At 35.4% G+C, this 13,374-nt stretch overlaps 2 protein-coding genes across 2 annotated transcripts; one reads left to right on the forward strand and one right to left on the reverse strand.

Annotated features, from left to right (window-relative positions):
- The first annotated feature begins 644 nt into the window (after window positions 1–644).
- Window positions 645–5,009, forward strand: LOC140890522 (benzoate carboxyl methyltransferase-like). The gene is made up of 5 exons (XM_073298372.1): window positions 645–719; window positions 1,483–1,696; window positions 1,807–1,982; window positions 3,254–3,511; window positions 4,579–5,009. The coding sequence occupies exons 1-5, from the start codon at window positions 645–647 to the stop codon at window positions 4,927–4,929; spliced, it is 1,074 nt and encodes a 357-aa protein (XP_073154473.1). The 3' UTR covers window positions 4,930–5,009.
- Window positions 5,010–5,188: 179 nt separating this feature from the next.
- LOC140890523 (ATP-dependent DNA helicase Q-like 3) lies at window positions 5,189–13,369 on the reverse strand. The gene is made up of 19 exons (XM_073298373.1): window positions 13,028–13,369; window positions 12,142–12,249; window positions 12,011–12,018; window positions 11,827–11,910; window positions 10,976–11,116; window positions 10,798–10,832; window positions 9,896–9,979; window positions 9,428–9,516; window positions 8,942–9,094; window positions 8,758–8,854; window positions 8,006–8,009; window positions 7,763–7,912; window positions 7,581–7,673; window positions 7,440–7,505; window positions 7,206–7,339; window positions 6,394–6,485; window positions 6,159–6,289; window positions 5,921–6,027; window positions 5,189–5,779 (listed from the first exon to the last, which is right to left on the reverse strand). The coding sequence occupies exons 1-19, from the start codon at window positions 13,176–13,178 to the stop codon at window positions 5,344–5,346; spliced, it is 2,163 nt and encodes a 720-aa protein (XP_073154474.1). The 5' UTR covers window positions 13,179–13,369; the 3' UTR covers window positions 5,189–5,343.
- Between the last annotated feature and the right edge of the window lie 5 nt (window positions 13,370–13,374).

The raw sequence follows: 13,374 nt of genomic DNA on the forward strand, positions 1-13,374 counted from the left end.
TATATCTATAGATTAATAAATATTTATAACATCATTGAAAAAATATTTACAGAATCAATTTTATTAAATTAATTTAATTCAAATATATAAAATAAAAATATAAAAAAAATTACTTGAATCGAAAGTAAAATAAAACTTATAACAACTTATTTTCATCACGATAATATAATGTTACATTACATTGTCAACGAAATTTTGTTCCTGAATTCTCACGTCTAGTTTATAGAATTTTGGATGGGGTAAATATGGAAATTGGTACCATTATCCTTGTATTGTCAGAATTGTCACAGCTAAAGAGGTCGGATGGTTTTTCCACCGTAATCATACTTTTTACCGGGCCCCTTAGTTTAGTAGATTTTTCTTATATTTGTATCAAACATGAGATAGAGGTGGACTAATTATATTTATCCACCGTAATCATTTCTTAATTGACTCTCAAAACACACAAGTGAGAGGACGAATCTAGTTTTCTTTTCTTTTCTTTTCCCAAAAACAAAACTATGTTTCACGGACCTTGATTATTCGTTATTGCCGTTTCATGAAATTAAAATAAATTTTTGTCTCTATCGATCGGTTTTATTTGCCTATATATAGATAGCCAAATACACTATAATTTTCTCACAATACTTCACAGAGAGTTTAAAATGGGACTGCAGAAAATTCTACATACAAATGCAGGAGATGGGGAAACCAGCTATGCCAACAATTCAATAGTTCAAGTAATAATTAATTATCTCTTCATTTATTTTCCTTTTTCCCCAATCCCCCCTATACATAATAAAGGAAATAGAAAATCAAGAATTTCGGGGATAATTAGTAATCATATCCTTATAGTTTGTTCTTGTTCTGAATTTTTTCCATCGAGTTTTACATGTGCGTGCTAATTATTTCCCTCACGTTTTTTCTTTTATGCCTTGATTTCGTTCAAGCCATTAGTCGTGCTTTAAGAGTTGACTACCAGTGCACGTGACTTCGGAGTGTTTGAGATAGCTTCTAGGAACCAATTATCAACTTTTTCTTAACAAAATTTCAAAATTTTGTTAAGGATCGAAAAGCTGAGAAGTACGTTTCCTACTAGCTCTCGAAATTAAACCATCAGCATCCATAACCTCTAGTTTCGTTGTGTTTTGCATCCTTAAGTCCTAAGGATTAAGTGATGTGGAACGCGATGAATTAGCAATATTGAAATTTGAAAGTATTGTATATCAGTTGCTCAAGAAATGAAATTTCATGTCAATCAATTCAATATGTCAAAAACTATATGCAATATTTGTTAACCAATGAATGTCATGAATCATGAATAAAAATAAAAGTTGACCTGAAAACTTACACGACGAATTTGACTATTTTTTCGACTTGAAAAAGTCTTGCTTGTTACATACACAGAGCTCGGAAATTTCTATGTTGTCAATTTGTCACAGAAAATATATGTATATAAACCAATCTTCTCTATATTATATATATATATATATTCTCTCTCAGAAATATGGAATATCGAAAACATGGCCAATATTAGATGGAACCCTAAAAAACATGCTCGATACCGAGAGATTCGACGAGTGCTGCTTCAAGATGGTGGATCTTGGATGCGCATCGGGTCCGAATACATTGTTAGTCCTCTCCCACATCATGGATACTCTCCAAGATTTCTCCAGTAGATTTCAAGAAATTCAAGTTTTCTTGAATGATCTTCCAGGTAAAATGTATTATAGTAAATTTCCTCTGAATTTCATTAGTACGTACTCCAAAACTTGAAGCCAAAGGATATCGATCCACTAAATGTTTATGGTTTTCATGTTAATATAGATAACGACTTCAACAATTTGTTCAAACTGGTGCGAAATTTCTACCAAGTGAAGGAAAATAAGACGAAACCGCGGTGTTTTATATATGGATCGCCGGGATCTTTCTATGATAGACTATTTCCCAACAATAGTATGCACTTCGTCTACTCTTCTTACAGCGTCCATTGGCTCTCTGGGGTATGTACTCGCACACACTATATTTATTGGACCTTGTCTGCTCAAATTTCTCGAGAATAAGGCTAGCTATACATTGGTCGGTTAGGTTTTTGGTAAAAAATTTTTTTTTGAATTTTTTGGTTTTAGAAATATATAATAGGAAAAACTGCAATTTTGGTCCTATGTGTTTGTCACTTTGCGATTTCGGTCTTTTATGTTTTCATATTTCAGTTTTAGTCCTGCATATTCTGAATTTTGGCAATTCCAGTCCTTTTTCTAAGAAAATGCTTACGTGGCACTGTACGCGTCAGCTCCACATCAGCACTGCATTGGTGCCATATCAGCGCCACGTCAGAACAAGGACTAAAATTGCCAAAAAAATAAAGATAGCGACTAAAACTGAAATCTGAAGATATAGAACCGAAATCGCAAACTGACAAATATACAGAACTAAAAAAGCAATTTTCCCTATATAATTTGATATTCGAATTATTTTTCTTTCTTTAGTTTCAATTCAACAGTTTTCTACCAAAAAGATTCGGTTTATTCGCTTATGAAAATCCGTGAATTTACTAATAAAAATATATTTTAAAATATAATATATTACAGATAATTTTTAATTTTAGTAATATTTTTAAATGAATTAAATAAACAACCATCAACTAAAAATCATTTAAAGTAATTTTTAATTCACTAAATATCATCTCATAAAATATATAATGTAAATAAAATCATTAATCTATTGAAATTTTGGTTTTTTCGGTCATTTTGATTTTGACATATATAATCCGAAAGGACCGAACCGAACCATACAAACTACAATTTTAACTTAAATAAAAGAATCGGTTTTTTATTCGGTTCGAGTATTTGTTTTTTGGTTTTAATAAAAGTTTGAAAACTTAAATAAAAAAATCGGTTTTTTTATTCGGTTCGAATATTTGTTTTTTGGTTTTAATAAAAGTTTGAAAACCCTTACTCCTACATCTTAGTCATTTGTCTTGAAACTTTAGTACTTTTTTCGTGGTAGCGTTGAGGTAACACTATAAACATACATCGACACCACATTAGCACTTCACAATGAAAAAGTATAAAATTACAAAAAAATAAAGACAACGAACAATACAAGATTTTTTTCGTGTTTTTTTTAAAGAGTTTTTACTTGGTTTCAAAATATCTCATGCATCTATATATATGTACATGAATTCCTCGATTAATATCATTAGACTTTATCATCCAATTCTTATGGTGCATGCATGATATTGATAGACCATATTTGGCGTAAAAAATGACAGGTTCCCGAAGGACTTGAGAGCAATAACAAGGAAAATATATACATAGCCATGACAAGTCCCGCCAACGTATTGGAAGCATATGCAAACCAATTTCAAAGAGACTTTTTCAAATTTCTAAGCATTAGAGGTGAGGAAATGATCCCCGGCGGGCGTATGGTGGTGTCGTTATCCGGTCGACGTGTCGAAGATGCTTCTTCCATGGTTGAAAATGCACATTACACAATTCTTGCAGAAACACTTCATGAAATGGTCGTCGAGGTAACGCTTCTATAAATACAAGTACATGTTTCACTCGATAAATGATCCTCTGCAGCAGCGCGCATGAGTAGGGGTGGACGTTCGGTACGGTATACCGCATACCGTACTGAATACTATATATCGTACCGAAAATTTTGATACCGAAAATTTCGATACCGATACCGTACCGAAAATTTCGGTATATCGATATGTCGGTATACCGAAATTTGGGTATGACAGAAATTTATACCGATATCGTACCGAATACCGAAATTCGGTACGGTATCGGTATGATACCGTGTATATCGATTTTTTTATATTATTTTTTTAAAAAAAAATATCGGTATATCAATTTTTTTCCGGTATATCGAAATACAAAAAATGCAAAAATCCTATACCGATATTGATACCGAAAATTTCGATACCGTACCGAAATTTTCGATATATTCGATTTTTTTCGGTACGGTAACGACGGTATGACGGCATTTCGATATTTTTTGCCAGCCCTACGCATGAGGTTCGTTGATCCAACGACGGTGTTGTACACAGCAATACCAAATCCAAAACCGTTTCATTCGGGGGAAAAGACCCTTTTGTCGCACACCTTGTATCTATAGAGTCATTTGGTATTAAATAAAACGTATGTGTATAATTAATTTTATTATATTATAAGGCGTGTGACAAAAATTATTAACATGAAGGGGTCAAACTAATAATCTACTTAAAGAACTCTTTTAAGACTGTCTAGTGGTCAATTTTATGGGATAATTTTTTGACACGATCTACTCATAAAAAATATTATTTTTTTATGTCAAAAATAATACTTTTTTTATTACAAATATAGATAAAATCGGCTTGTTTAACATATTTAGATACATGAGACTATTTCACAATAGACTTATTCATCAATCTAAAAACCCATCAGATCATAATAACTTACTAGTATATTTTTAGAAAAATGAGGTGGTGGTCTAGTCATTTAGTTTTATAAAAATTTAGTGTAGGATTGTGTTTTGGTCTTTGGTCCCTCGGAGCACATATTTAATATTTATAGTGCGTACACTGCCTTTACGCACATAAAATGACAGGGCCAGGTCGAGAAAGATGATCTATATTCTTTTAACGTGCCTATATACATCCCGTGCCCACGAGAAGTTGAGACGATAATCAGCGGCGAAGGGTCCTTCAAATTGGACAAGATGGACGTTTTTCCAGTCCCATGGGACGCTAGCGAAGACGAAGATTTTGAAAAAAGTAGAAGCGCAAAAGTTGTTGCGGATAGTGTTCGGGCTGTGGTCGAGCCAATGCTGGCCAGCCATTTTAGCAGGGTCGTGAATTATGATGCGGTATTTGAGAAGTATACAGAAAAATTGGCTGAGCATTTGTCCAAGGAGAAGCCATCTCACTTTACTATAGCCATATCTTTGAGAAGGAAATGATAAGAAGATGCACTGTAAAAGCTCCTATGAAAGGAATAGATCAACCAAAAGCTACAAGTGTTTGTATGAGCATTTCTTGTTAAGATATCAAAGATTCCTAAATGTATTAAACAAGTAACTTCACATAAACACTGAGATATCATCTTGTCTATACCCTGTTACGGAAAATTAGATCCTGACCTATTAACAGGTGTGTAGACTATTAGAAACCAGTAAACCACCCAAATGCTTTTGTGTTTTATATGTGACTTTTGTTTTGAAATGTGAGAGGTGGAAAATATTTTGGGGGAATGAAATGGAACTAAAGCATAGTGTTCTTACAGCCGTGATTGGCTCAGAGTTTTGCAGCTAACCCAAAGAGAACATAAGCAAACAGTTGTAGTTTATAAAGAAAACATGACATTCTGTAAAAAACTACTGAAACCTACTCTTCTCCATAGCTCTGCCAACCCCATCATCACTTGAGTGCCTTTTAAACATCGAAAATTTGTTTTCTGTTGCTTTTTTGCTGTTAATAAACTCTGAGAAAGACGGAACTGGTGGTAGAACTGTCACCTGGGAAATAGGAGCATCTGTCTTCATACTGATACCAGGATTTTCATCATGGGCTTGTGATACCACTGGATTCAATGTTGAGGATGATGGGGATAAGCCATCTGGTTTGGGTCCAACAACTTCCGATGCAGTACCATCTTCCGCACCCATTCTGCTTTTCAGCTCATCAGGACTTGTGGTTGACAACCACCTTACAATACTTGCCATCTGTGACAAATAAAATGACTTCCCACTCTTCCCATACTTGTGATAGCATTCATTCTCAAGTGTCTCGACGGATGTCCAGAAGTCAATCCTGACATTTTGTTGTTTAAGGAAGTAGATATATCCGGTCAATCAAAGGCATGAATTATGTGCAACAGTTTGGGGTCAATGAATCAAGAATATGATTAAAAGAAGGGTCAATGGATCGAGAATATGGTTAAAGGAAGGATACCTTAACTCGTTGAAACGGTGTTGGTTTTGCTTCATTGCGTCTAGTAACCTTTGCTTTCCGGAGTCTCTTAATGTTCCAGATATGGCATTTTTGACAACTTTATTGGCCTGCCAATAAACAGCAGATGCTTAGCAGCAGCACAGAGAGGAAAAAGGACAATAAGTGACTAAATGACCAAAGATTGCAGTCTGCTCAAATACGTTGAGCCCTTATAGGGAAAAACGAATACGATGTCAACCTGCTTTTCCGAGTCATTTTCATGCCGGTAATAATTCTCTTCTGCCTGTTGCAATGTCTCAATCCTGTCATTTAATCTTCTTTTCAATGATTTACTTGAATGTGCCACACTCTTTGCAATTTCAATAGCCTCTGGAGTTAGCAAGTCAAAAGAATGTCATGCTGAGGAGACGATAAAATGGCTAAGCATTCTAACATACAAACACTGCTTTTAATATTTTAGCGCATGTTTATACCATCAGAATCTGATATATCTTCCTCAGATTGACTAGCGTCATCTTCCCGATTCCAGAATTCCGAAAATTGTTCTCTATTGAAATTTGAAGCGCTGTAGCACAAAAACAAATGAAATCAATCAAGGACATCAAAAGACTGAAGTTCATTTAATGAAAACAGAAACAAAGCACAATATTCTAAAACCATTTCATTCACTAAGGAAATCAAACGAATGAAGTAAAACAAATAAATTTATTTAATGAACAAAGAAACGAAGAAGTATATTCCAAAACAATGTCATTCACAGAAAAAAATAGATGGCTTGCGAACCTGTTGTACTGGAAACTAATCAATGGTACCATAAACAAGAGTGAGGAAAATGGACACTTTTTTTAGTGTGGTGGGGTGGGGTTTGGGGAGGACATATTCTTTACTAAACGAAAGATTGAAGAAGAATTATCAGTCAATAATGTCTCACACAAGATAATATAGCCACTCAAGCCCTTTCACTAAAAAACATTTTTAACAACCATTTCGCCACATATCATATTAATCAACTCAGAGGCAGATCAGCCACATGGATCATCTTTCTCCATGTGGCTCTATAAAATGGCACATCACAATTCAAACAATGATGATTCAAGGTCTTCTTAATTACCAATACCATATGTTTTTGTTCTAACACTTCCTTTGGGGTGTGGTTGGAAGTAATATGTAGATAGACTCATTTCCACACCAGAGTATCTATTATCCACATAGCAAACACCATCACGAACATGGAAAAAATATGTATACATCAACAAAATAGTAATGAGAAAAAAGAAATGGAAACCTGCTAACGAATACTTGAGAGGACTCATTTCGGTATTTAAAAGAAGTACTGGTTGTAAGCTCCTTCAGGTGTTTTGAAACTAAATTAGGATGTCTGCATCCATCACAAGATTTTGCACATAACGATGCAGATACCTACTTGCAGAGAGACAATTACATGACATTATTTTCCCATCAGAATCAGATTCTCACAAGATGTCTAACCTACATGTGAAATGGGTATTGATCAGCGCACCTGCTCCCCAAAACTCTCAAGTATCTTTCTTCTACGGCAGCCAACATCCTCACAGTAGTTAATCATCTGTAAGGAGACAGGGCCAAAGTAGAATTAATATAACAGGATGTAAATGTTATCTCAGGGACGATGTATTCTTACCAGACAGAAGTTCGCTAGGGACTTCTTAGAGGAATCCACTTCCGAGCTTGAAGAATGTAACTTTTTGCTCTTAGCATTACCCAGGATGAATTCCTGCAATTATGTTTATTATGTTTTAGAATGATACAGTGCAAACCTGAAAAATCAAACATAGTAGTTCCATTGGAAAGATGATAGCTAACCATCTTTCTACGGTCATCCACCCCATAATATAATAGACTTTGGGAGGGCAACTGATCACGACCAGCTCGGCCGGACTCTTGATAAAAGGCCTCCATGGACTTTGGAATATTAAAGTGGCAAACAACTCTGACATCTTTCCTATCAATGCCCTAGCATTAGAGTGAACAAACCTTTAAGGGGAAACTCTTCCCATTAACAACGCTGAATAGGGAGCTTCACAATTTATCAAAAATAGTTCATACCATCCTGCAGTAAAACCACCAGCGCAAAACATGAGTGATTTGTATGAAGATCACATATATATCTTCAAATTAAATTAACTAGAAATACTTTTAGATTCTAAAGGATAAGGTCGTTATAAGTTCAACCTCTGCAATTCATATAGTAAAACCAGGTTTCCCAATTCCCACTATCAGACCGTACATCAGCCAGCCTAATTTACGTTTTGACATGAAGGAAATCAAAACAACTTTCATCAGCTTCTACTCTCCTCTCGCAATCACCACCACACGTTGCCCCCACCCCAACAGTCTCAAACATCTATTCCAGACGATCTGCCACTGCCCCCAAAGAGTAAACATTTGGTTGGAGGGGAAGAAGAAAACAGAAATAGAATGCTTACTCTATTTATTATGCGATGAAAGTATTATTATGACTCCATTCCACGTGATTAATAGATTCAAAACTGCAAAATTGGACTTCAGTTTGTTTCATCCAACAATGGGAGAAATTCTGACCACACTGTCTAAAGCATTTACAACCGACCCGATACTTAGAAACATAATAGATTTGTGCTTGCTGCTTATTTCTTGCCCCTTTAAAATATGGCGACAAATTTCCTACTAGCCATAGCAGCAAAAAGAATTTTTTACGACATGAGCTGCCAAATTATATGATGCAAATTTGCTAAGAAAAATGGAATTCACAAGACAGATAAATGAAATACCAAATAACTTCACTAGTTGAAAGAATAACAAAGAAACAAAAAATATACCCAAAAGCCACTGTAGCAACAATTACTTGTGTTTTGAAGGAAATCCAATCATCCAATGTAGAACTCCGCAATTTACTGTTCAGTCCTGCATGATATGCTAAAGTGCCGGAAAAGACCCAATTTAGAAATCTAAATCTAAAAGAAGAATACTTATAAAAACTGCCACAAAGCATCGCTCCATTACCAGCACAAGAAATTCCTTTCTTTGATAGGTGGACAGCCAAGTCATCGCAAGTTGTCCGCTCAAGGCAGTAGACTATAGCACAAATATTCCCAAATGATTTAAGATACTCACAAAGATCAGAGTATGGATCATCCAACAGGTCTTTGAAGCGAACTGCAGGATGAAGTGGTTTGAGAAACGTATATGACGTTACTAAATCCTCTCTTTAACACTCATAACAGAGTGATCATTCATTCAGATTCCTCATTAGTGGAATCACATTTAAGATTAGTTTCCCTGTACCGGGTTTAATGAGTTGGAGGAGTTTATGAATTTGAAAACTTTTGATTTTATGTTAAAAGTAGGTTATTTTATAAATATTCATAAAAGATGAATCAATGAGCATCATTACTGTCATGAAAGCTTTATCGTGATACAAATGAGCATGGATACAGAGACTGGGGCAGAAGAAATTAGGTGACATTGATCAAGCTATAGGAACTCCACCTTCATAATAAATATTTGGGCGGTTGAATGATGACTTCAGTACGAGAGGGTTTTGTAAACACAAGGACTCTATCACGTCCTCCTGAACTCTGCAGTAGTACCAAATCTAAGATTAATAACTCCCTGCCACATATTACAGAGAGAATGATGTTACTTTGGACAGCAGTGTGGAAAAAAGGAAGCCTCATATGAATTTAATCCAACCACAAATAAACCACAATTTCAAATTCCCAACCAAATTCAGAGACCAAAACAAAAACTGGTATAGAAGATGACAATTAACAAACCACTCTACTGTTACTTTGCAGATGATATCTTTGACGAAGCAGACATACCAAATGCTTTCAACATCTAACTGAATTGGGTTGCACAGTCGCAAAACATGAGAAGACATGATATTAATAACAAGAAGTATTTCAAAATTTGGTGCATGAAACCGCAATTGCTAGTTAACATGGACACACTCACTTGGGAGCAGCTGTAGCGGTCAAGGCCATAACTGGTATGTTGGGCAGTCGTTTCCTTAGAGAGGAAAGTTTTCGGTAGCTTGGCCTAAATTAAATAGACAATCAACAAAAAATAACAATTAACAACAGTAGAGCAGAGAAAGAAAATAAGAGAAGTCAACACCATGCACACACACACACACAAGGGCAGGTGCACACACAAAGACAAAGAAAGGGAGAACAATTATCTCGTCTTAGTCCAGCGAGTTTGAGCACATAACAACAAATGGGAAACCATAAGAAAAGTAGTAGTAGTCATACAAAAAAAGGTAAGAAAAATAGCATGTTAAGGGAGTGGACAGACTCTCCCTCCCATTGTACGGAAGAAGCTGGAGACCACATTAAAAAATATATATATTAATGTTCACGAACATGATAAGAAACCCAGGATTAAGTCAAAAGAGGAAGTTGAAATGTGTAAACCAATAACGAATATGGATTAAATAATTCTCATCCTAGGCGATGCTTAGCTTAGTGGGTGATAAATATCATAACTAGACTCAAAAGCAGCTCTAGTTTATAATTGAAAAGCTACATATACGGTTCCTTACACAGTCAAAGACCTTGAGCCTGGACATAGTTGACCCACAAGCAAGAAAAAAATATACTTGTCAAGATTTTGCAATATGAAATGAAACATAAAAATTTAGGAAATGTATACTTTCTTTAATGCACAAGTAACACTAAATATATAATTTATTTCCGATATTACAGTGAGCAGTAGCATGAACAAAACCAACGAAAACATTGAAAAGCATAAAGCTGATGATACTTATCTGTTGTTATGACATGCAAAATAAGGTAAACCAAGTCCAATGAAATAGGTTCAAACAAGGAAATATACATCAAAGTTCAAGAATCCACCTGAAATCATGACCCCATGTGGAAACGCAATGAGCCTAAAAAGTTAAAAAATTGGAAGTAAATTAGTTTCCTGACAGGTTAAAAAAAACAGATAAATCATGAGGCAACTTCAAAAGCTTCTTGTGACAACTAACAACTATTTATACATTGCCATTAAAAAGCACAAGCAGTTAAAGACCTCATCTATTGCAATAAGATTTAGCAATCCTCTGGAATGAATTTTTGCCAGCCTTGCCATAAAACCAGTTGTTGCAATCAGTTCGGGTGTCACATACAGTAACCTCAAAGATGGCTTCCCTGATTCAAGGTCTTCATAAACCTACACGTGCATATGTGAATCGGATGAACACCAATGAATAATGATATATCCATACACACTGAGAGATAATATTTAGGTGCACAATTTTTACACAGTGAAATAGTAGGCTATGATAGTGGAACTTATTGTATGTATAAAGAAGCTTCTTACTCAACGTCTAACCACAATACGAACTGAAATTTATATATCTATATACATAATGAAATAGAGAAGGAACAGAAAGATAGAAAAATCAAACTATTTGAGAACTAAAAACTGGAAAACCTCTATTGCAAAAACTTTTAGTCACATAAAGCATAAAAAAATCACGAAGTGGTGAAAGAAAATATTCAGGATTGTATTATTATAGATGCCGAAAGTCAAAGAAAGAGATCGGAGTTCGATTGTTTCAGGTTTTACATGGATTCTCAAAGAACATCAAATATGTTTGCAAGCAAATGGGATAAGTTTTACCCCCACCATCTGAATGTCTCCGCAAATATTGTAGAGGATGTATGCCAGGTGCTACAGAGCTATAAGTAGTTATTAATATTAGGGTTGCCTTAACAACACACTCAAAACAATATTAAATAGCTCTCGTTAACGCAACTGATTTGTGTGACTACTCCATACTTCTGCTCTGCTCACTGGATCCACCAGAAGGTGATTTGCCAATCTGTCTAATCAGTAAGCACTACTCCTAGTTGAAGCAAAATCTATATAATCTCAACCTTATTCTTGGCACTCGCGGTCTGGGTAGAGGAAAGATATTCAGCAGCAATCCCTTTCTCTTTTAACGCCATTACTTGATTTTCCTGAATAAAAATTAAGATGAATTTATAAAGTAGAAATGACATTCACTCCCGTAAATAAATTACAGAAACAACAGGCGGACGAAATGTGCCATGTACTCACCATAAGGGCTGAAATTAAATGAAATGAAGCAGAAGAGATCAAATCTTATCCTGAAAGATGAAAGAGCAAAAGAATCTGTGCAGGTCTAAGCTTAAAAAAACATATATCAACAAAGACTTTCTCTAATTCACCTATCAAAGGACTGACAACAAGAACTATTCCTGGTTTTGCTAGTGCTGGAATCTGATAACAGATTGACTTTCCCCCACCAGTTGGCATCAAACAAAAACAATCTCTACCTGCATTAGAATCAACAAATTGCATCAATTACCTTACTACATTCACAGCACACCAAAAAACGAAATTATAAGCATTAGGATAAAAGGGCCACACAAAACACACGTAGAAGCATATGTGCATAGATGTGTACGCCTATATAATGTAAGCATGTGTGCAAGACAATAGTTATTAAAAGCCTTAAGGCATGCACCCATGATGAGGGCGCATCTGCACCTCAACACATGCTAAAGTGAAATACCTCTATGAAGAGCACCCATGATGAGGGCACAGCTATGATCAACCCTTGCACCTCAACACAAGCTAAAGTGCAATACTGCAATCCTTTTGTGAAGGGAACCTTGTTGATGAATCCCCAACGTTGGTGGATTTAAATGATTCAAAGTGCTTTTTTAAGCATACCTTACGTTTCAGATGCAGCAATTCCAACATGAAATGAAAGATACTACTTATCAATAGTTTTGCTAGTATAATTGATGAGTGATGGTTTCATTGGTATTTATTAATTCTTAAATCACATGTACATCATATGGGATGAAATTTTCAACTATTTGACCCTTGCACATTATCCCTTATGGTGTTTCACTTGTGCAAGGAACACGATTTTAACTCATGACGATCAGAATCGTTCCATTAACAATGCCTATCTTCTAGAAAAGAAAAATGGTGCAATTCTGAATGAACAAAAACGAGATCGCGGTTAGTTCCAGCTGCCAATGCGATTGCAATTTAGTTCCATCCCCTCCCCACACATTATGCCCACACAGGAAAAAATCAAACCTGACAAAACGGATTCAATGGCTTCCAGCTGCTTCCCCCGAAAATCAGAGTGGCCAAAATGCCATCTCAAAAGCTTCACCAATGCTTCCTTCTTGATCACCTGCTTCGGAGCCCCGCAAAGAGAGTGCAGTGGCAGCGGTGGTTTATTCATTTTTAAAACCCCAAAGTAAAATGCTTTGGATTATGTATGCATATCAGCAAACGAAAGTTACAAGTCTCAAAAAACCAAGACACAAACTTTCCTCTCTTCCACAATCGTCCCCCCTATGCATTTTCAATTTGGAAATTAGGGTTCTTCAATTTCTCAAAACTAAAGGAAAACCTGTAGCTTATGCTGTTAGAAATGT

The sequence above is a fragment of the Henckelia pumila genome, chromosome 3, assembly GCF_033568475.1.
Source record: "Henckelia pumila isolate YLH828 chromosome 3, ASM3356847v2, whole genome shotgun sequence".
In the NCBI taxonomy this organism is placed as follows: Eukaryota; Viridiplantae; Streptophyta; class Magnoliopsida; order Lamiales; family Gesneriaceae; genus Henckelia; species Henckelia pumila.